The 23,543-nt window shown below is 40.5% G+C and overlaps 1 protein-coding gene and 1 non-coding gene across 4 annotated transcripts; one reads left to right on the top strand and one right to left on the bottom strand.

Moving 5' to 3' along the window:
* Positions 1-4,388: 4,388 nt before the first annotated feature.
* Tmem218 (transmembrane protein 218) lies at positions 4,389-22,584 on the top strand. Of its 3 annotated transcripts, XR_012445579.1 has the most exons (6): positions 4,389-4,550; positions 5,214-5,320; positions 14,611-14,778; positions 15,618-15,720; positions 19,231-19,643; positions 22,280-22,584. XR_012445579.1 is itself a non-coding variant. In XM_074066448.1 (5 exons), the coding sequence occupies exons 3-5, from the start codon at positions 14,669-14,671 to the stop codon at positions 19,363-19,365; spliced, it is 348 nt and encodes a 115-aa protein (XP_073922549.1). In that variant the 5' UTR covers positions 4,389-4,550; positions 5,214-5,320; positions 14,611-14,668; the 3' UTR covers positions 19,366-22,584. The 3 variants fall into 3 exon arrangements, 2 of the variants coding, with proteins under 2 accessions (XP_073922549.1, XP_073922550.1); XM_074066448.1 differs by having other exon boundaries at positions 19,231-22,584; XM_074066449.1 differs by having other exon boundaries at positions 4,389-4,566; positions 19,231-22,584.
* LOC141421037 (U6 spliceosomal RNA) lies at positions 6,410-6,516 on the bottom strand. The gene has a single exon (XR_012445741.1). It is a non-coding gene; the product is annotated as a U6 spliceosomal RNA (small nuclear RNA).
* Positions 22,585-23,543: the final 959 nt, after the last annotated feature.

The following is a 23,543-nucleotide window of genomic DNA, read 5'->3' as shown; positions in this document are numbered from 1 at the left end:
CAACAATAAAAAAAATGAGCACATTTATGTTGCAGTCAAACCTCACTTATGGACACTGAAATTTGGATTCCATATAATATTCATGTCACAAAGTATTTTTCTTCTTTTGATTTTTTGCCTCCATTTAAAAATCTAAAAATCATTCTTAGGTTTTAAGTTGTACAAAAAGTAGACAACATGGGCTCATGGAGTGACTTAAGTAGAAGAGCTCCTGCCTAGCAAGCATGAGGCCCTGAGTTCAAAGCCAGTACCACAAAAAAAAAAAAATAGACTAGATTACTCCCACAGGTCATAGTTTGCTGATCCCTGGTCCACATAGAATCAGGTAAATATTGTGTTCTGAAAAATCATGGTGGTGATTCTGGGTGGCCTCAGAGGTCAGTAATTTGACTTCACCTATTAACAACAGTTCTGAGGCAAATTTTTGTTTACTCAGTTCTCAATGACCAGAATGAACAGGAGTAGCTTTTGACCCATGGCTAATAATTGTTATTAACAAGTACTTTAGTTTTGGTACTCTTTCAGACCTGCAAAATGCTAAAATTATCATATATGAGAAAATGTGTACAAAAAAAAATCTCAGGCAGAAAAAAATTTTGATAGCTATCAAATGAGCAAGAAAACCTTGCACCTTCTCTTGAAATCATTCCATGTACTCCATAACCCTATTGATCTCTTTTTACTCCCCCACCTCTGTCAGGAAGCATGACAAATGATTTCACACATTTGAGAAAAGGGAAATGAAACATTGCTTTTTATTGTTGTTGTCACTTTTACTTATTTGAAGAAAATTATAATTTAACAAAATGACATTCTGATGGCCTTTTAGGAAGTGATTGGATCATGGAGCGCTCTGATTTCAGCAATGGATTAACTCATTGATGGGCTCACAATTTGATGGGGTATTGGAAGGTGACAGAAACTCTAGGCAGTGGGGCATAGCTGGAGGAAGTAGGTTACTGGGGACATGCTTTTAGTATTAGACTTTTTGTTGCCATGACCAATACCTGAGAGAGACAACTTACAGGAGGAAAGATTTATTTTGGCTCATGATTTCAGAGCATGTGATGGAGCAAAGGTGCTCACTTTATGGCTGCCTGGAATCACAGTGTGTGACAGAGGAAAGAGCCAGGACCAGACAGATCTTTCTTTTTTTTTTTTTTTAATGTGTGTTTTTTGTTTTTTGTTTTGCGGTACAGGGGCTTGAACTCAGGGACTATACCTTGGGCCACTCCACCAGCCCTTTTTTGTGAAGGGTTTTTTCAAGATAGGGTCTTGTGAATTTTTTGCCCAGGTTGGCTTTGAACTGCTATCATCCATATATCTGCCTCCTGAGTAGGTAGGATTACAGGTGTGAGCCACCTGTGCCTGGCAAGATACATCTTTCTAGGACATGTCCCCAGTGACTCACTTCTCCCAACTAGACCCCACCTTTTGAAGTTCCATCCCCACCCCACAGTCTATTTTGAATCTGTCAGTGGGTTAATTCAGTCATGAAGTCAGTCTTCATGATCCAATCACTTCTTAAAGTCCCACCTCTAAGCACGCTTGCATGGGGACCAAACTTTCAGGACATGTACCTTTTGGAGGGAACATTTTTATCCAAACTATAACACCTTTGAAGGGTTTTTTGTACGAAACCTCTAATATTCTCTCTCTTCTCTCTTCTTTCTCTCTCTCTCTCTCTCTCTCTCTCTCTCTCTCTCTCTGTCTCTCCCTCTCTCTCTCTCTCTCTCTCTCTCTCTCTCTCTCTCGGCTTTCTGCCTACCATGAGTTGAGCAATTGTCACCACACACTCTACGCCATGTTTGGTCTCACCTCAGACCCAAAGCAATGGAGCCATCTGACCATGGACTGAAAACTCTGAAAGTGTGAGCTGAAATCTTTCCTCCTTAAATGTTCCTCTTAGATATTTTGTTACAGTGACAGAAAACTGACTAATACACGAGAATACCCACATGGCATCAATGTACATTCTACAAGTACAATAAGAAATACACATACAGCAGATATGGAGAGTAACATGGAGAGACACTGTTTAACACATGGTAGACAACTTTTAAAAAGAGAAAGATGGGATGATCAAGAACCAATCTCTAGACTGGGGTGCACAGCTTCGATTCAGAGATGGCAAAAGATGAAACACTATGGTGACAATTTCAATTATTTAATCAGAAAATGAATAACTCCTTCCCATTCAAGTGGCTAGAATGATGGGACATGAGAACTTGTTGTAAGGATTCCTTTTTATGGGACAGAAACCATAGAGATGTTACATCCATTCAGGAAGATGTAAGAAGTTGGAAATATCTCCTCATTCATATGCATTCTTAATGAACCTGCTTCACCAGTAGAAGTGGAAGGAACTTAACTTCCTCAATCTCAAACTTTTGACTACTTTCCCCAAAAACATTAAGGGCTCAGAATAGGTTCTGACCAGTTGGACAACAGCATTATATTCTACTACTTGTCGACACATAATTTTACAGATACTCAGTACTCATTCTTCTATCAGCCTCTTTGTTCAAATTACCTCCTTTCCCTGGACTCCCTTCTCCTTCTGTTCCATCTTTCCCTTCCTACCCATATGCTACAGCTCCATTGTTCTTGCCCCACCATGAAGACATGTACATTAACTTCAGACAAAACAAAATGTTCCTGAAATAATACAAGTGAAGAAGTGCTCTGAAAACTACAAAATGTTCTGAAATCTGAAGTATTGCTATCTTTTGGAGCAATTAACCATAAATTAGGTTTGGCCCATTGTTATATCTTGCTATAAAGTGTTTTCTGTTGCTTCTCTATTGTTGACCTAACATTATGAAACCACACTAAGCGCATTAAGAATCACATCTCATTTCTTGTGTATCTTCACAGCATCTAACAGTGCATGTTGCAGTTAACAAGCAATTCCAATGAAATGAGTTAATCAAAACAATGGCTTTCTTAACCACAGAGCTCCTCACTGGATCAACTAAGGTCAAGTTCTTAAACACATAAGAAATCATTGGTTAGTTTACAGGACTGCAAATGAAGTCATGACTAAAATAAACTTAATACCTGCAAACAATAAAATTCAACCATCTTCTCCCATTTCATCCCTAAAGCTATGACTCAGAAGCTGAATAACCTAAATTAGAGATTCAGACTGCGTAGCTTGCTTCATGGTATTTACTTATTTTATCTAAGGACAAGGGTTCAAGCACTGCCACTCTCAAATTTGGTATTGTTTTGACCGTCATCTGTTTTCCCTCCCTGCTTTGTCAGGAAAATGCAGTATATGTCCTGCGTCCTTTGGTTGGCCTGATTGATGGATCTTTTAGTCTAAGACATTATGGTCTCAGCACAAAGTCTTGGCAAATTCTTGTTAGCAGTTTAGGTAAGAGTGGTCTGCTAAAAACAGACAAGCTCCAATTCCAGTTGCCTGGAGACTGTGACTGCAGAGGGTTTACTTGATTTACTTCAGGTCTCTTTCTCAGTATGTGCCTTGGTTAGAATGATCTTACCTCAGTCTTTGGAAAAATAAAGGCAAATTTTACCCTTTTTAAAATAAGGCAAAGTGGCCAGACCCCGCGGCTCATGCGTGTACTCCCAGCTACTTAGGAAGCAGCAATCAGAAGAATTGGGTTCAAGGCCAGCCCCCCAAAGTTAGCGAAACCCCTATCTCAATCAATAAGCCAGGCACGGTGGCTTGTGACTGTGGTCCCAGCTACAGCAGAAGGCCCGAGGTAGATGGATCTCTGTCCAGGCCGTTCCCAGGCAAAAATCAGAGACCTTATTTGAAAAATAACAAAAGCAAAAAGGGACTGGGGCATGGCCCTAGTGGTAGAGCACCTTTCTAGTAAGTGTGAGGTCCTAAGTTCAAATCCTAGTACCGCCAAAACAAAATAAAATAAAATAATGCGAGGTAAGGATACTTGAAACGTGATGTTATTACAACTGGTGCTTTGGACCCAGTTCTTTCCAAGAAAGTTGTTAGCGACCTTTAAAGGCTGGTCCTGGTAGGACTTGCCCCCAAATTCTGAGCCCTATCGCAGCTCGTGGGTTGGGGATTGAGATGTTCATCACTGAGGTCTAGACCATGGTATAGCTCTCTGTACTTCGAGGCTGTCTGGCCTCTTGGCTCCATGGTGACCGCAAGAAGCATGACACTACTGTCCAACATCCCGCCCTCAGGCTATCCTGACCAGTGGTCCAAAGGGTTAAGGATTGTGTGATTGACAATGAGGTGTGCGTGTTTTGGGGGGCGGGAGTTAGGAAGGGCCGCTATCCAATCGAAATTGAGGCCAGCCAGCGGCCGATGACTAACGGCCAATCAGAGGGCATAGGGGAGGACGACGTTCCCACCCACCACACTTGGCGTTGCCCGGAGCCGTGGCAAACGTGAACTAATGAGGCGGAAGTTGGGCATTGAAAGATCGGTTCTGATTAGCGAATCCGGAGTCGCCTGAATAAAAGCCCACTTGTGATTCGTCCTAAGTAGACCAAAGCCCTGGTGGCCTGGAACTGGCCAGAGGTGTGAATCGTGGCCAGGGTAACTGGGCAGCCAGGTGAGGGGGCGCGGAGGTGAGGGAAGTCGTGCGGTTGCAGAGAAGGTAGAAGGGCGGAGGCTTGGGCTGCAGAGGCTGGGAGATGGCGAGGGTGGGCGGCGCGCGGATCTCGCAGACTTACCCTCGCGGAGGGTCTGGACCGAGAAGAAAGCACTGCTTTTGTTTGTTTGTTGTTTGTTTCATGCTCTTGAGAAAGTAAAATATCAGTGCCTGATTCAGATGCCTTTTGTCTGAAATTTTAGTCCCTCTCCAGCTACGAGGAGGTAGCCGGGTGAGCATTCTGACGAGAGTTGGCGCAGTGTTTTCCTCCCGCCACTTTGTACAACAGGGCTGGGGAGAGAGGCTGGAGTTCCAGGGGCCGGCGTTTCTGGACTGCAGTTCCGAGAGCTGCGGGGCGGTGGCGCTAGCACACCCGGTCTCTGCGCCCTGGGAAGCGGGCAAGGACCGGGTCCGCGTGACAAGAGTGGATGCCACATCGCTAGCACTTTCGTAGTTTGGCGATTGATACCCCGGCCCCCGACTTGCGTGTTATTTAACAAAGATAGGAAAGTGCGAAAGTCCCCCCAGCTATTCTTGACGCTTTGGAACAAGCTATGAAGATTGAAAAGGATTCTTCCAGAAGAACGTCATTCCTGTAATCCATTGTTTTCTGTTGCTTTCAAGGGCTTGAGTCCGTGTGAAAATCGGAGAATGAGTGAGGTGTCACCCACCACCAGCAGCATTTAAGTCACGTTGCCCTCCACGGAGTCCATTATTTGTCCTGGACAAATGTAAGTCGTCTTGTAGTGGACATTAGTATTCTCACAAGATCGTCAGCCTGTTGGTGAACACTGTGTTTAAGTTGGTAGGCGCCAGGTGCAGGGGTCAGCTACCTACCTCACTGTATGTCTCATTTTCTCTGAGAGCTGGAGGAAAGCGTGTTCAATCCACCTTAGATGAAGGAAGGATGCACCGCACATTCATCCTAAAAGGTCTGAAGACACTTTCCAATACAGCACTGAGCCCTATAGTTGCTCCTATTGTCAACTACTGAACAAACAGGGGGCTCAAAATAGATTGGTTTTTTCCTACTCTAGGCTACTTGCCTGAAATGCTACCGATAATAAGTAAATGGACTTACTCTTGAATCAGATTGGTCAAACCATAGAAGTCCTGAATCTTAAATAAAAACACTTCTAATTTTCATCATATCTGAGTCACAAATAATAGTTTAGCTATTCTAGGCTGGCAGAGTGACTCAAGTAATAGAGTGTCTACCTTCCAAGTGTGAGACCCTGAGTTCAAACCCCAGTACCACCAAAAAAAAAAAAAATTCTAATAGGGGAATTCATCATAAATATCCTTGTCACATTGATAACAAAATAAAATGACTAGATGTTCACTCCACTGCAGCAGCAGTCTGTAGTGTACCCAGCCTTCCTGTCCTTTGCTTAGTAATGTATGATTTACTTATAAAGTGATAAACCTCATTCCTAAAAGAGCTTGGGGCTACTTAGCTCTCTACCATACCACACATAGGCCAGTATCTCCTGAGGTTTTAAGTTTCTATGGGAGTTTGAAGAGTAGTGTTTCTAATGATACCAAATTCAACTTCCATTTTTCCCGTATTCTAGGTGCTAAAAGTTGGTTCAGATGTTATTGGTAATTGTGTGATCTCCAAAGAAGCACCATATATCCTTACATAGTTGTTGTCTTCCTTTTCTTTTTTGTGGTATCAGGGTTTGAACTCAGGGCCTCACCCTTGCTAGACAGGCGCTCTACCACTTTGAGCCACTCTGCCAGCCCAGGACTTTGTACTTGCTAGGAAAGCACTCCACACCTCCAGCCTACTTGTTTTGTTTCTTTCTTTTTTTTTTTTTTTTTTAATGGATTACTTCACAAATTTGCATGTAATCCTTATTCAGGGGCCACACTAATCCTCCCTATATCGTTCCAATTTTAGTATATGTGTTGCTGAAGTGAGCACAAGTTGTTTTCTTAAGGGTAGTACTATCAGCTCAGTCAACCAAATTAGAAACATGAATTATTTCTATCACCTTCCTTGACCCCTTCCCATTTCCACAGCTAAGACTGGACTTGTCTCTCAGCTGGAGAATTACCATAGTCTCCTAATTGATTACCCATCTCTGGTCTCTGATCCCAATTCATGTGTATCCTGTCACCAGATTCTTTTTAAAAACTAAGAATTACCCCAAATATTTTAAAAATTGGATGGTATAAGAAATATCTATGCCCCACCACCAGATTAATAAATATTAGTATGCTGGTAATCTGCTTACTCTTTTTATTTTAAAGTAATGAAACATGACAGATTTAGTTTAGATCCCTCTGTTTTCTGCTGGCCCCATTCTACTACCCTCCTGTCTTCCCAGGGGCACACTCCTGAAATTGTTGTGTCATTCATGCCCATGTTTTTATACTTTTGCTATAATCTGTAAATAATAAGCCATATATATTATTTTAAAATATAAGTAGTATATACTGTAGGTTTCATTTTGCAACTTGGTATTTATTTATTTTGTGTGTGTGTGTGTGTGTGTGTGTGTGTGTGTGTGTTTGTTTTGAAATGGGGTCTTACTGTGTAGCCCAGGCTGGCCTGGAATTGGAGATTCTTCTGCCTCTGTTTCCCAAGTGCTGGGATTATGGAGACATACCACCATACCTGGCTTACAACTTAACTTTTATCACTCAACATTGTATTTGAGGGCTGGCGGAGTAGCTCAAGTGGTAGGGTGCCTGCCTAGCAAGCATGAGGCTCTGGATTCAAATCCTAGTACCACAAAAAACACTGCTTTTGAGATATATTCATATCAACACATATAGATAAGGTTTATTCATTTAAGTGTTCATTGTGAGTATATAATATTGTATCCATTCTCTTACTGATGGGCCTTTAGGTTTTTTCTTACCGTTTTGCTATTGTGAACAAAGCGACAATGAATATCCTTGTACGTGTCTCTTTATAAGAGTTCTTGTACAACAGTGGTTCTCCAAGGAGGTGTACTGGCCGTGAGGGGGCATTTCCGAACTCATGAGGACATATTTAGTTATTGTTGTGGTTGGAAGGTACTATCGTAATTTACAGAGCAGGGCTGGGATGCTAGGTGTTCTGTAGTGCATGGGACAATCCTCAAATGAAGAATTCTCCAGCATCCTGTACAACTTTTGAGTATCCCACAGGATATTCATTTATAATTATTTGGGCCTAGAACCTAGCTCCATTTTTTTTGTATTAACATAATGTATTTTTTGGCACAATTTAATATAGTAAAATTTCCAGGAATGCAACTCTAATGTAAATCAAGGGAAAATTATACTAATTTGTGGTTTGGAACTTTAACAAGAGTTGTTCCTTACTCTAGAAAAATCACATAGCCGAAGGCAGCACAGCTCGTGGTATTTCAGTTGCCGGTACAACACACCTGCATAGTCTGCATTTGTAGCTTTGTGCTCATGGTGATTCTAAGTTTAGGTGCGAGCATATGACTACTGTACTTCATTATGTATTCTAGTGCAGTCAGCCTGAACATTCATGTATTTAAACGTATGCTATTTCATTATGAATTACTTCCATTTAAAATCAGCTTCTGTATATGATAAAAATTAGAGGTTGAATTTTATTATTTTTCTGGTTGAATAATAATTCATGCTACCACCATCTATGAAATCCTTTACCCCTGAATCACGCAGCCAACTCCTTTCTGTACAAAGTTCTCACAGATGCACAGATCTGTTTTTGGGCTCTCAATTTCATGCCACCGGTCCATGTGTCTTTGTACCACTGTCACACTGTTTTAATTACCTTGGTTTTATAATATGTGTCTGCAGCAGTTGGTAACAAGAAAGGCAAGTTGCCATCCTAGTTCTCAAAATTGTTTTGGCTATTCTTGGGTCTTTACTATTCTGTATGAATTTAGGACTCGTTTTCAAGTTCCACAAAAAATATTTTTAGACTTTAACTAGGATTGCACTGAATTTATAGATTAAGAAAAATTGAGATCTTTCAAATTGAACTATCTCATCTAGAAACATAGGTTATTTCTCCATCCAGGTACTTTAAAAAAAGTCTTTGAGTAAAGTTTTATAATTTTAACTATAAAAATCTTACAACTCTTTTGTTATAATTACTCATATATATACATATACGTACATATACATGTATACATATACATTCTATACATCTACACAGCTTTTTGCTATGCAAGTTTCAAGTATATTTAGATGTTCAGAAAATAGTATAGTCAACATTCATTCACCTGTCACCCAGCATCAGTAACTAGCTCATGACCAGTCTTAATCATGTTGTCCCTTCACTTCCTCCCCTCCAAATAATATGAAGTGCATGGATACCACTTTGTCTTTTCTAAATTTTGTTACATGTGTGTATGTATACATGTATATCATAAGGAATCTTCGATACTTTTTAACAAAAGTATTTTTCATTTTAAAATTGGTAATTCCATAATATCAAATATCCAAATATTTGGGGATACCCAACTATCCCCAGATTTCCCCAGTCATCTTAAAAGGTTTTTTCAGATGCTTTGTTTGAATTGGGACCCAAACAAGGTACATGTGTTACATTTGGCTTATATGTCACTTAAGATTATTTCTTTTTCTCCTCATTTCTTTTCTTTTTTTTTCCAGTGGAGCTGGGGTTTGAACTCAGGGCTTCACACTTGCAAAGCAGTTGCTCTACCACTTGAGCTACACCTCCAAGATTCTTTCTTAAAAGCAAACTTTTTAGTGAAATGTAACACACATGCAGAAAAGTATGCAAATCCTAAATGGATAGCTAGATACGGTTGACCAAAATGAACAGAGCCAAGTAACTAACCAAATCAAGAAGCAGATTTTTTAAAATCAGCAACCCAGAATCCCCTCCAGTCACTGTGTTCTGCAAGGTAGACACACTATGACCTCTAGCCCCCAAAGTATTTTGAGCCTTATGTAAATGGAATTTTACAGAACGGACTTTTTGTTCTTGCTGTTTGTTTTGTTTTTTTGAGGCAGGTATCACTATGTAGTGTAGGCTTACCCCAAACTCACAATCCTTCTGCCTCAGCCTCCCAAGAGCTAGGATTATAGGCCAGTGCAACCACACCTGGCTCAGTGTAACTTTTGTATCTGTCTTTTTTTCATTTAATATTTATAAAAGTCATCCAAATTATTGGGTATAGGTATAGTTTGTTCATTCTCATTGCTTTATACTTTTGCATTGTAGGAATGAATAGATTGAATGTATAATACTTTATCCATTCTTGTTGGTGGACTTGTGAGTTGTTTGTTTCTAGCTACAGTGACATTTTGGCAAACTTATGTGTGTATTTCTGTTGGGAATACACCTAGGAATAACAGAGCCAGATCTAGGGCTCTAGATTTATTTATTAATAGACATTGCAAAATGTCTCCAAAGCAGTTGCAACAATTACATCTTACCAGCAGTGTATAAGGGTGCTAGTTACCCTATGTCTTTACTAACACTTTAAGTTCTCAGTCATTTTCCTTTTGGCCATTCTGGGGGACATACAGAGGTACTGCATTTTGGTTTTCATTTGCAATTTCCTGGTGACTGATGAAGTTCTTTTTACATATTGGCCATTCAGGTATCCTCTCTGTCAGGCATTTGTTCTTATTTTTATTTGTTTGATCTATTTATTTCTGAAACAAGAATACTAAAACCACCCACTAAATTTGTGGGTCTGTCCATTTATTGTAGTGCGCATATCAGTTTTGGCTTTATATATTTTGAGGCTTTGTTGTTAGGTTCATATTTGTTTCAAAATATGAAAAATTTGTTTAAAAAAAGTTACAACTTTTTTCTAAATTATTTCTTTTGTGACTGTTCTTAATACTTGTCAAAGCTTTATGAACAACTTTTTCTTTCTTTTTCTTTTTTTTTTGAGGTGCTGGGGTTTGAACTCAGGGCCTACCCCTAGAGCCACTTCACCAGCCCTTTTTTGTGATGAGTTTTTTTTTTTAAAATAGGGTCTCACAAACCATTTGCCTGAGCTAACTTCAAATTGTACTTTTCCTGCTCTCTGCCTCCTAAGTAGCTAGGATTACAGGCATGAGCCACCGGCACCCAGCTATAAACATTTTTCTTGATATTAATATTGCTCACCAACTTATATTTTGTTTCATTTGGCTGCTTTTTAAATTTTTTTGGTGGGACTGGTGTTTGAACTCAGGGCTTCACGCTTGCAAAGTACACATTCTACCACTTGAGTCACTCCTCCAGGCCATTTTCCTCTGGTTATTTTGGAGATGGGGTCTTGAGAAGTATTTGCCCAGTCTGGCTTCAAACTGGGATCCTCTTTATCTCAGCCTCCCAAGTAGCTAGAATTGCAGGCATGAGCCACCGGTGCCTGGCTGTTTTAATTTTTGTTTTAAATCTAACGAAGGAAACTTTTGATAGTCAAGAATGATCTGTATGCATTTACTATGATTGTTGTGTAATTGGAGTTATATTTGCCGTCTTACTTTATATTTTCCTTGCTTTGTTTCCCTACTATTACCTCACCCCTTCTGTTTCTTCCCTTATTTTTTTCACTCTATTCATGTGAAAGTTTTGTTCATTCTATTTGTGTTATATGGCATTTACTTGTGTGTGTGTGTTTAAAACGTGTACTTAGCTTTAAACCTACAAGTAACAATTCCCACCTTCTTCTGGGCAAATACATATATAGACGGCTTTAACATTGAACTGTTCTTTCCTATCTTCCATTTAACTGCTAATATTTTAGTTCTTTATTTTAACCCCTCGAACACTAGTCATCATTATCATTACAGAAATTTTTGCAACAAATATTTGTATTTTTCTCACCATTGATACATCTCATACTTCCTTTCTTGGTTCATTTTCCTTCTTGTGAAGTACATCCCTAAGTATCTCTTTTTGAGTGAAGGCATGTGAGGAGTGAACTCCATTTCAAAATGTCTCTGTACGTCTGAAAACACTTCTATTTTACATTCATTTTTGAAGAAGTCTGGCATGCCTACCTGTGGTGGTGTCCCTGCAGAAGTTTTAGTTTTGTCTTTTCTGGGATCCTGTAGGTTTCTCACATTTAGTGTAGTTTTTATGTTAATCTTTCTGCTTGGGAATCCCATACCACCTTGGTAGTATGACTTGGACCCTACGCTTGTATGTGATGTAGGGTTAGGATTCAGATTTCTCTCACTAGTTTTTTTCCATTTGTGGCCTGAAGCAGTTGGCTAGCTTTCTTCTAACTAACTCCTTAGTAGAATTTTCAGGCCCTATTTCAAAAACATGTCAGCCCTTTGAAGTCCCAGAATTATGCACTGTTCGAGTTCCCTGCATCATGCTTCTAAGACCTCACCTGGCCAGGAGAGGAGTATCCTGAATGTTCCAGCTAGTGCTGACCTTCAAGCTCGGCTCCTGTTTCCCACTTGAGCTTTGAGTTACAATTCTGTTTAGTGGACCTAAGGATTTTCCTTTATTGCTTTTTTTTTTTTTTTTTCCAATACTGGGGCTTGAACTCAGGGCCTACACCTTGTGCCACTCCACCCTTTTTGTGATGAATTTTTTCGAGATAGGGTCTCTTGAACTCTTTGCTTGGGCTGGTTTTGAACCGTGTTCCTCTAGAGCTCTGCCTCCTGAGTAGCTAGGATTACAGGCATGAACCACCTGAACCAGCTTCCTTTAATGCTTTTTATATACTAAATTATTTTTATTCTGTTTTATTGAATGTGTCCTTGTGTTCACTGTTGTGTAAGGCATTTCCCTCGTTGGTCTTCCATATTGACCAGAAGTCATCTTTCTGAACCTTAATATGACCTTGTTACTCCCTCACTTGATTTTTGCCAGCTTGTTGGCTTCATTTATTTATCCAACAAGTATTTATTGCATGTGTTCTCTGGGCTAAGAATGAGGGGTAGCATGATGAGAAAGACCTAAAGTTTCTGCCTTCATGAGGTTACTATTCTAGTTGGAGAGTCAGAATGTAAACTTGTAAGCAAATGAATAAAATGTTAACTCCAGGTGCTGAGAGTGTAGCTCAGTGGTAGAGCACTTGCCTAGTATCCATGAGGCTCTGGATTCAATACTCAGCATTAAAGGAAAAAAAAAGTTACTAGTGATGGAGAGTTAACTCTTTTGGAGGGTTAATTTAAGTGGATGGTTAGGGAAGACTTCCCTGAGGAAGTGAATTCCTTTTCTAAGGAAGCCAGGTTTAGAAAGATGAAGAGAGGCCAGTTGTGCAAATAGCAGAGGGCATGTTGGGGATTGAGGGTTGAATCCAGGCAGTGGAACCAGCAAAAACAAAGACCCAGAGACAGGAAACATCATGCTAGAATTACTGAGATAAACCCATGAAAGAGTTCCACAGCAGAGATAGGCCAGTGGGAGACAGACTCTGCTCCTACTGGGCCATCTTGTCACATTGATTCTTCCTAAGAGTGCTGGTGCAAGGTGCATCCTTTGGAACCCTTTCACTATCTCGGCTCCTGCTGCACTTTGCTTTACCACTTACCAGTAGATCATATGATTAGTTGTTTACACCACATTGTTCCCTAGTAGACCTTAAGCTTCTGCCAGAAGATATGTCTTCTTTACCCTTGTCATCCCCAGCCAGAAGCACAGTACTTAACATGGTAGGCATATCATGAATCTTCATAGAAAAGATTTTTTTTTTTCTTTTTTTCAGCAGTTCATGCTTAGAGCCTGTTTTCCAATAACTTTACAACAGAACATCTCAATCTGTCTTCATGGTATTTAAATTGTCAGGTAAAGAAAAACAGCAACCTAAGAAAGAATATACTTAAGACTTGTCTCTAATACTAAAAGGAAAATCAAGAAGTACTGTAGTACCATGTTTCCTTGTAGTAGGTTGAATGGTGATCTCCAAAAGATACGACCACAACTAACCCCTGGAGTCTGTGACTGTTTCCTTATTTTGCAAAAGTGTCTTTGCAGATATAATTAAAGATACCATGACAAGATTATTCCAGATTTTTTTTTTTTTTTTTTTGGTACTGGGACTTGAACTGAGGGCCTTCACCTTGAGCCACTCAGCCAGCTCTATTTTTGTGAAGGGTTTTTCGACATAGGGTCTCATGGAACTGTTTGCCTGGGCTGGCTTTGAACCATGATCCTCCTGATCTCTGCCTCCTGAGTGGCTAGGGTTACAGGTGTCAGCCACTGGTACCCAGCATATTCCAGATTATTTGAATGGACTTTAAGTGCAATGAAAAGTATCCTTATGGTAGGCTGACAAGCAGACAAAGGCATGTGGAGATGGAGGCAGATATTGGAGTTGTGAGTCACAAGCCAAGGAACGCCTAAAGCCACCAGAAGCTAGTAAGAAGTAAGGAAGTCTCCTCCCTTAGATCCTTTACGGGGAGCACGGCTCTATCAACACCTTTATTTTGAACTGTGACTTCAAGAACAGTGAGAGAATGAATTTCTGTTGTTGTAAGCCACTAATTAGGAAACTAACCATACTCCCTTGCAGTTACACAATACTTACCTCCTCTGTTACACAAATATAATAATACCTTCCTAGGAACCTATTACCGTGATTAAATGAGATAGGTTTGTAAAGTACTTAGCACATAATAAATGTTCAAAAACAAGGGCTGGAAGTTTTCTTCCAGAATACTCAATGATAGAGTAGAAATTTCTGTCTTGTGATTACTGGGTGAGTCAAAGTTCATACCATGGAGGCAACCAGAACTTCAACTTCTGCTGTGGTCCTGGAGCTGCCAGGCCCCGGTGCCTTCTAGCAATCCTTGGTTAAGGGTTTGTAGTGAGCAAGGGTTCAGCTTTCTATCATGGGCTTGGGTGGAGGTGGGGAGAAGAAGTCAAATGAGAACTCAAAGACCAAGTTTGAAATGACACAGGAGGAACAGAAAGCAATCTCTCAGTCCCTGCCACAAAGAAAGCCTTTGCGTTCTAAATTTCCACTTCCTATTAAGGGACTCTGGGACAGAGCATTCCTGAAAATTAAAGACCTGTAGCAAGGGATCCTCCTAACACACCAATCATCAAAATGTCCCCCATATTGAGTTCAAGCTTTCTCTCTATTTGTCTGAACCCCAGGAGCAGGCGTGGGCAGGAGCCCAGCTAGAGTATCAGCTGATGCTTCTGCCTACCCAGAATGGCTGGCACAGTACTGGGAGTGGGTGCTGGTGTGTTCGTCCTCGCCCTGCTCTGGGTATTGGTGCTGCTGCTGTGTGTGCTGTTATCCAGAGCCTCCGGGATAGCTAGGTAAGGCATTCTTTTCAGCTGGGAGTCCTAGGTAAAAGCAATTAGAGGCGAAATCGCTGACACTCATTAAACATTTAGAATTCAAAAGATCATTTTTGTAATTACTGGCAGTTTGAATGAGTTGCATTTTAACCTCTTATCATAAGCACTAACTGCGTTATTTATGCTCTGAGGCAGAGGTGGGAGGAGAAGGGAAGTGTATTTTTCAGTTCTTACTGTGGAGGAGATGGTGGGGAGAAACAAGAGATGACAAGAAAATCTGCTTTCTCTGCCTATTGAATTTCTTAGGGATTGTACGTGGGAGTTTTCCTTAATTGTTAAGATGTGTGGCACATGCTTGGTCCAGCCCCTAAGTCTCTAAGCCTGGGCCCAGGGAAAGTAAAAAAGCATTTAGTGAGCAGGGCCGGCCCTCTATGTGAGGTATTTTTCAGAACAGAGGCCACGAACTGACCCTGAAAACACTCCAGAGTTGCATTCGGGAGAGAAAGTGTCAAAGAATTACAGAATTTATAAAAATATTGTGGCCTAAAAACAACTGAAGTGGGTGTGGGGCAGGGCTGCTCTGATGTTTCTTAATTATGACTTATAGAAGTATAGATGAAAAACTAGAACTCATATTGTTAGGAATTTGGAATTATCAGGAACAAATAGAAACATGCCCAGCAGGTATCTGTCTAGGAAGAAAGATTTTAAGATAGAGGGGGTTGTGGATAACAGCTCACTGAACATCGTTAAGGATTGAAATATAGAATGTTGACCCTAGGGAAGAGCCAGGCCAAGCCCAACTGGTTAGAAGAAACTGTAAATAGAGCTTTTACTACCTTGTCTCTTTGCCCCAGGTTCTCTGTCATTTTTGTATTCCTCGGTGCTCTGATCATCACGTCAGTTCTGTTACTTTTCCCCCGAGCCAGTGAACTCCCAACCCCAGAGGTCGAAATAAAGGTAAAGCTATTGGTTTCATTTTGCCTACGTCCTGCCAGAGATGTGTTAGCACTGCATCTTTCAAACAACAATGAAGGAAGCTCAGAGGGAGTTTTAAGTCCTGTCTCTTTACCCAGAAAAAGAATCTTCTGATCCCATCTGCAACACCACAGACAGTGATTGGCTTGATTTGGTCCCATCTCCAACATGAATCAAATTCAACAACAGGGTGTTGAAAGGCCACCTCCTACTATGGGGACAGAAAAAGAGAAAATGAGTCAGGAATGGGAATAGGCTTGCTCCTGATGAGAAGTATTCCCACTGGTAGCCTGGCTCAGAACCTTAGATCTTGGGCTGAAATTGACCTTACGCCTTCAGCGTGCTGAGAGGCATAATTTGCCATCACCCTGTGATAGACTTTTTCCAGTTGTGATGTGGACAAAATCATTTCCATAAAGAAGAGCTGTGGGAAAGAAGTATTTCTATGGGAAATGGAGGGTATTGGATTCAATACTAACAATTCCTTTGGTGCTCCTTCCTGGGACCACATCTGCCAGCACCCACCACTATAAATAAATTTTTATTACCTCTCTCATTAGTCCTTTTCTAAAGACCTCACCCATTCTGGTTCATTCCTGATTTGGGGCTTTGCCATGCATGGCTGGTCTCAGACCTACAGGATCTTGATAATGGTATTGACTTCTGCCCCATTACGCCTTCTCATAGCCTTCTCTTTCCTCTCAACATCCATTTTAATTTTTAAGTAGCAGTGATGATAATAGCTAACATTTCTTAAAGGATTTCTGTATGCCAGGTTCTGTGCCAAGCATGTTATTTGCATTATCTCATTTAAACCTCTGGCCGTCCCTAAGTAGTATGAAGATTATTACTATCCCCATGTTATAAGTAAGGACACTGGGGACTGTAAGGGGCTCAAGTAACTCGCCTAAGGTTGTATATATCCAGGAAGAGGCACAGTAAAGATTCAAGCTGAGGTCAGTCTTTAAAATCTTCATTGTTGGGGCTCAACAAAATAAAAGGGGCCATCCCACAGATCTCATACATTATCGATTTGATACTAGACAAAAGTCCACAAAATTATATTCCTTTCGAACCAAAGTGGACACAATCTACCTAGGACTAGCCTAGGTAGAAATTAGTCCTGAAAACTCTTAAAGGAAATTATACTACCCATACAAATTCAAGGAATTTCTTCCATGGATGCCAGGGGTTTTTTTTGTTTGCATTTGGCAACCACTCTGAACGCATAAGTACCATGTGTGTGAGTTAGGGGTAAATTTCCACCCTGATGTCCTTGTCTTTTAAGAGGCATGAGTGATGTAGGCTGCTATATTTCTAGACTACTGCAGATGTGACTGTTAGAAGAAGGCACGAAGCAAATACTATTTTGAAATCAGTCCCCCTCTTGTCTGTCATATGAGTTTCAGACTCAGGAGAGAATGGGGTTTGAGCAAAATCTGTTTATCAGCATGGCCAGCAGAATTCAAGTTCTTATTTTCAGGTTTTGAGAGCTGGCCCCTCTAGCAACCTGGCTCAGTACTGTATCAATAATACATGGCCTGGGCCTTCTGCACCCAAGGCCTGCTAATTGGCTAATTAAAAAGTGAAACAGTCGAATGAGCAAACATGTAGCCCGCAAGAGACTTGCTCAAAGTACTGGAGCCAAGGTCAAAGTTATGTTAAAGCTGTTTTATCAAACTGACCTTTGTTGTAAGTTGAATGTTGGGGTAATCTCTGGAGCAGCTGGGGTGTCTGCAGCCTTCTTCTTCTTGGTATCTTTGGATTCATGGGTCATACCAGTGCTTGGATTTGCCGGGTACTTTGTGTTTCAACATTGTATTAGTTTTCTATTGCTGCTTTAACAGATGACAGCAAACATAGTGACTGACAACATAAAATTATTATCTTACAGTTCTGTAGGTTAGAAGTCCAAAATCAGTCTCACTGGCCTAAAATCAAGGGGCCATCAGGACTGCGTTCCTTTTTGCTGGAAGTGGTTCCTGGGAGAGAACCACTTCTTTACTCCTCTAGACTTAGAGGCTGCCCCTAGTCCTTGGTTCACAGCCCCCTTCCTCTGTCTTCAAAGCCAGCAGTGTCACATTTCACAGATACTACTTCCATCTCACATCTCCTTTGACCATCTTTTCTGCTTCTTTAACTTTTAAGGATTCTTGTGATTACATTAGTCCAAGATAGGTTGGATAATCCAGGTAAATCTCTGTATTTTAAAGTCAGCTGTTTGGCAACCTTAAGTCCCCTTTGCTATGTGATCTAATATTCACAGTTAGATGTGAATTTCTTTTCTTTTCTTTTTTTCAGTACTATGGTTTGAAATCAGGGTCTCATGCTTGCTAGGCCAACCATTCTACCACTTGAACCATGCCCTCAGACCTTTTTGCTTTTGGTTATTTTTGAGATAGAGTCTCACAGTTTTTGTCCAGGGCCAGCCTGAATTGTACTCCTACTTATGCTTCCTACAGAGCTGGGGTAACAGGCATGTGCCACCACACCCAGCTCTTTGTTGTTGTTGAGATGGGATCTCACTAACTTTTTTGAGACTGGCCTCAAGCCATGATCCTCCTAATCTGTACCTACCAAGTAGCTGGAGTGATCCACTATATCCAGGTGTGATCCACTGTATCTAGCCCCAGTGTGGACAATGTGTTCTTCTATGACAGTTGCCTCTTTAGGTATTTTGGATTCCCTTTTACATATGGTTTTCAAGGCTTCTGTAAGGTCAGTGACTTAGTTTTTGCTGCTGCTCCATTAGGTCTGTACATTAAATTGTTTTTTCCTGCCTAATTTTAAGCACCACCATTTGGGTCTGGGGAGAGCAGAGCTCTGGCAGTAAATAGCAGAGCAGTGGATACAGCCAACACCAATTACAGGTTTCTGTCAGCAAAGATCATTAGAAATGGGGCATCAGTATGACTGGTTACCAGGCAGCCAACTACATGATTTGGGGCAAGTTACTTGTCCTCTGAGTATTTTAGTACCTCAGGAAAGTGGCTATTTTCCCTCTCCCTTGGGATGCTGGGTAATGAATGTTGGGTTGAGAACTCTTCTGATAAAAGCTTTAAACAGTCACCTCATTTTGAAAATGAACTTTTCAGAACCACAGTGGTTTGATGATTTCCAGGGTTTGGTCTTCGTGGGAGTTTGTTATATTTTAACGTATGTTTAAAATCCTCCATAAAAAAATGTTTTAATATCAAGAAAAATAAGACTTTCTAGGGCGAAGTCACTTCTCATTAACTTTTTCAGATAACTGATTTCACAACTCATCCAGGGACTTTAAAACATTTATGAGTCTCCTAAATTGAGTCATTTGTCTCCTATACCTATCAATCCTCTCTTTACCTTGTACCTCCTACTCAAATTGCTAAGAGGGAACCCAGGGCAGGATGTTACTGGAAGTTACAAATATGGAGCATTCATCACAGATTTCAGATTAACACAGCCAGGGCACTGGAATGGCAGTGAGTGCATTTTGATGTTTTCTTCACCCAGATTGTGGATGCCTTTTTCATTGGCCGCTATGTCCTGCTGGCTTTTGTCATCGCTGTCTTCCTTGGAGGCCTCTTCTTGGTTCTAACTCATCATGTCCTGGAGCCAATCTATGCCAAACCACTGCGGTCCTACTGAGCACTTCGGGAAAACTGTGACTCTGTTCTCTCCTTCATTTTGATGTCATCACAAGCAGAAAAGGACTCTTCAGAGCCTTGTTTTGATGGCCTTCATGTCTTCAGACCAAGGGAACACGCATGCACCACTAAGACAAATCTCTTGAGCCCTGGCTTCCAGAAACAGTGTTGCAAAATTGATCCTGTGGGCAGAGATTCTTACCTGTTCTTCAGGATTTCCATCTCTTTTGCAAGGGAAATTACAATAGTGACTGCTCAAAGCAGATTTTCATTCAAATTGTAAGTAGTAGATTTTGGTGAAAGGATTTTTGATGTCTTGTCCACCCTAAGAACCTAGTCTTGTTTGGTAATTTTTAACATTCTTAGTTATGAGGTTTGGAAAGGAAATGTATTCAAATTAAAAAGGTTATTAATGTTATAATTTGGAAGATGTATTTATGTGTTGGGTATATTTCCCCAGGACTATAAAAGCAACAGGTGTCACTTCCTTCTGCTCTAATAAAGCAGTAAACAACAACCAAAGGGCTGACTTTCACTTTATTTAAACTCTTGGCACATCTTTCTAAAGCTAGTATTTTTTATTTTATTTTTGGTACTGGGGTTTGAACTCAAGGCCTACAACTTGAGCCACTCCACCAGTCCTTTTTTGTGAAGGGTTTTTTCGAGATAGAGTCTTGCAGAACTATTTGTCCGGGCTTGCAAGCCTCCCGATCTATGTATGCCTTCTGAGTAGCTAGGATTACAGGCATGAGCCACCGGTGCCAGGCTGAAGCTAGTATTTTATATTTCAGTTTTGCTTGGAGATTAGAGGAAAGGCAGGGAAATGTTTATCTGTCTTCTTGCCATATATCTCTGGGTTCTTTTCCTTCAGGATTTGGTGGACTCTCTGTACCTTATTTATAAGAGTCCATTTGGGGTTATAATCCTCTTTTCATCTTTTTTTGTTGTTGTTTTTTGTAGGGATTTTTGAGGCAAAGTCTCACTGTGTAGCCCAGGCTGGCCTCAAAACTCTCCATCCTTCTACCTCAGCCTCGCAAGTGCTGAGGTTACACACCACCCATCTTTGTAGCTCTCTCCAAACCTAATAAGGAATGTATATTCTTGCATTAGATTATAACTTTACACCTAACTGATCTCCCAGACCAAGTTCAATTTGTCACTTAATGAATTCTGGTTTTGTCCCACTTTGGAAATGTCATCCTGAATACTTAAAGCTATTTAAAGAAGAATTTTCTGGCTCAAAATTAAGATCCAAGAGAACAAGTTGGAAAGATTGATTAAATATGCTCTATTTGTCAGTATTCTAATTCCTTGAAGTTTAATTCATTTAATTTTTATAACAATCTATTTATTAGCCCCATTTTAAAGTAGAAAAAAATGAGGTTTGCAGGGATTAACTAACTCACCCAAGCTTCACACAGTGGACAAACCTAAATGTGACAGATTCCTGGTCTTGTCTTGAACTGGAAGAAAACCCACTAAGTTTTGTAGAACTGTGGTTGAAAGCTTGAGGGAGGCTAAAACCACTTCTCCTTTGCTTTCTCTCCTGGATAGGAGAGACAAGCCCAGTCTTGCTACTGCAAACTAAATGACAGGAGGGAAGAACTAGTGATCATTAAGAGTCAGGGTCTGGTTAGGGACAGTGTAGTTGTCCCGTCACTTAAGCTTCCCCTTCATTATCTTCTTCAGTTCAGGAAAGCTTTATAGATGAGGCCTTATTCAGAAAGCTTGAAAGGAAGTCGTTTCTTAATCTGGCCTAGAGCCAGTGGGTAAGAAGAGAATCATCCCTCAAGCAGATTGGAGGGGAACGGGGAGAATGTAGAAACATTGAAGGAGATGGGGCAGATTGGGGTTCACGCTGTCATGCTTTTCTGTGGACACCATGCTGAACTTCAGGTGCCGGTGAGCCTCCCTGTAGGGATGTTGAGCCAGCCCAAGTGGAACATGGATTTCTAACAACTACAGCCTGCCATTTGCCCCCTTCTCCTGAGAGTTGCTGATAAAGCAACTCTGGGAAAACTCTTACAGGTTTCTGATCAAAAAGGTATCCAACTGTTAGATCAATGAATAATAGCTGTGAGCTTTCAGGTGACTATTGACATGGAGAAAAATGTGTTAAAGTCAGAAAAACTAAATTCCTTCCCAAACTTCACTGCTATCTAGTGTATTATTTTTTTTTAAACCTGAGGTAAATGACAGGCTTATGTGTCAAAGGCCTACCATTAGGCCAAAAATACACTTTGTGCAAAGTGTATTTCAGCGTGGCCTGCCTTCTGTAGTTCATAAGTCTGTAATTACCAGCTGTGGTAGGATGAACAATACATCACTTTCTTCCTGCATATTCAAGGTAGTCACGTTCAACCCTAACCAAAAAAAAACCCATGGGGTTGGCACAGGAAATAGAAGCTGAGAGCGCTCAGAGTGAATTTCAGACTTCAGCATGGGGCATGCCTATACTCAATGTGTGTGTGCCATCTCATGCTCAGGGACTTTCTGGAGACAGGATTCAGAGTTATCCCTAAATATCAATAGGAGTCATCTTAGTATTCCATGAGCCATTCTCTGGTCTGTTCCCTGGCCAGAAACTGGTGATTCCAACTGTTTAGAAGGTGGAAAGGGAGAGCAAATCCAGGCTTCCCTGTGAGAAAACAGGTTATTTCATAACCTTCAATTGTATCCTGACAAGCTAAAGGATCTTAAAGATGCCACCCTACCCTAATAGAGATGTCTGTCCAATCTGTTAGGTTTCAGAAGTTTCTCAAACCAGCAAAACATACTGGCTAATTTTTTTGATAAGTTACTTGTTTCTCACATATAAAAATGGAAGTGACTTGTCTAGATAGCTTGAGGCCCTACATTCAAACCCCAGTATGACAAAAAAAAGGAAGTAAAACTAACATTCTTTTTTGATGCAGGTTTTCAGAAATTTAATGCTTACGAAGTATCGCAGCAATGATGAGGCTCTAACTAGGGATGCATAACAATTCCTTCATGCATATGATACATCCTGCCATTCATTCAGCACCGATTGTGTGAGCCGATTGGGGCATTTAGCTCTGGTCCTGGTGGAATAAGCCAACAGAAGGATCGCGCTGAGGTGTCTAGGTTGTCTTCCTAACTCCATCTTGGGGCGAAGGTATCCCAGTTATTTTTAAATGGCTTTATTCTAACAAAGTAATTTCTTATTTTGTTCTTCAAAATAAACTTTTCTATTTCCTTATTTCTGTTGCCAAGGCATTTCTGTTTCTTCTCAGCGTCTAAAGAAACATGCTGTTATTTTACAGATGAGAAAGAGGGAGGCAAAGAGATTTTAAAAGTTAGTAGTGACACTCAAACTTGGCATACTAGCCTCCCAGTTGATACCTCACATCTCATTTCTCAGTTCAAAGATCATTTTTTGGCTTTCAAACAGATCTTTTTTTTTTAAATTGGTTAATATCATATTTTAGCTATTTGTACCCACACATTTCCCTAACTCATATCCAAAAATGTAAAAGTTCAACTAAAGAACTCTAACATTTGAGTATAAATAACAAACATTTTAACTCCTTGGACTAAACCTTTAAGTATTTGGTTGTTACACAGAAACAAATTTCCAGATGTGGAGATCAGAACCATATGGGAACAGATCTGGGGAAGTATTCATTATCCTCAAAGGAGTGTAAAAATTCAGGATTGGAAGGGATTTTATAGTTCATAGACTTCAACCTTTAATCTCTAGGTCCACCCCCCAAATTTGGAAATAAGTGTACTTCACATCTTAAATCACAACTTTTATTTAATATGTGCCAGGCATTTTTGTAAGTGCATTGTAAGTACTGACTTATGTCATCATATGTCAGCTGTATGAAGAAGGTCTTCTTAGCATCCCCATTTCACAGATGGGAACAGGCACAGACTGCTGAGGTAGTTGGCATGCAATCACTCAGGAAGGGCTAGATAGGAGTCAGGATTTGAAGTCAAGCAGTTTGATTCAGTGTTTAAGCTCCTAACTCTTTTATATTATACCATGCTGCTCCATAAAATGAAAAAAGGAAAGGACCAAGTTCAGGCAACACAAATCCATTTAATAAAAACACCAAGGAGAAGCAGCTGATTCTTGTTGAAAATCCAGAGTCTTAGAAATTGGGTATGAGTTGGGGCAAAGCAGTTAAAAGATGCATAAGATCTGGGACATTG

Source organism: Castor canadensis, chromosome 2 (genome assembly GCF_047511655.1).
Source record: "Castor canadensis chromosome 2, mCasCan1.hap1v2, whole genome shotgun sequence".
In the NCBI taxonomy this organism is placed as follows: Eukaryota; Metazoa; Chordata; class Mammalia; order Rodentia; family Castoridae; genus Castor; species Castor canadensis.
This window is presented reverse-complemented; position numbering and strand designations above follow the sequence as displayed.

Coding starts and splice junctions, on each gene's coding strand:
- Tmem218 (XM_074066448.1), top strand. CDS start 14,669: ATGGCTGGCACAGTACTGGGAGTGGGTGCTGGTGTGTTCGTCCTCGCC. Junction 14,779..15,617: donor AGAGCCTCCGGGATAGCTAG/GTAAGGCATTCT, acceptor TCTTTGCCCCAG/GTTCTCTGTCATTTTTGTAT. Junction 15,721..19,230: donor CCCCAGAGGTCGAAATAAAG/GTAAAGCTATTG, acceptor TTCTTCACCCAG/ATTGTGGATGCCTTTTTCAT.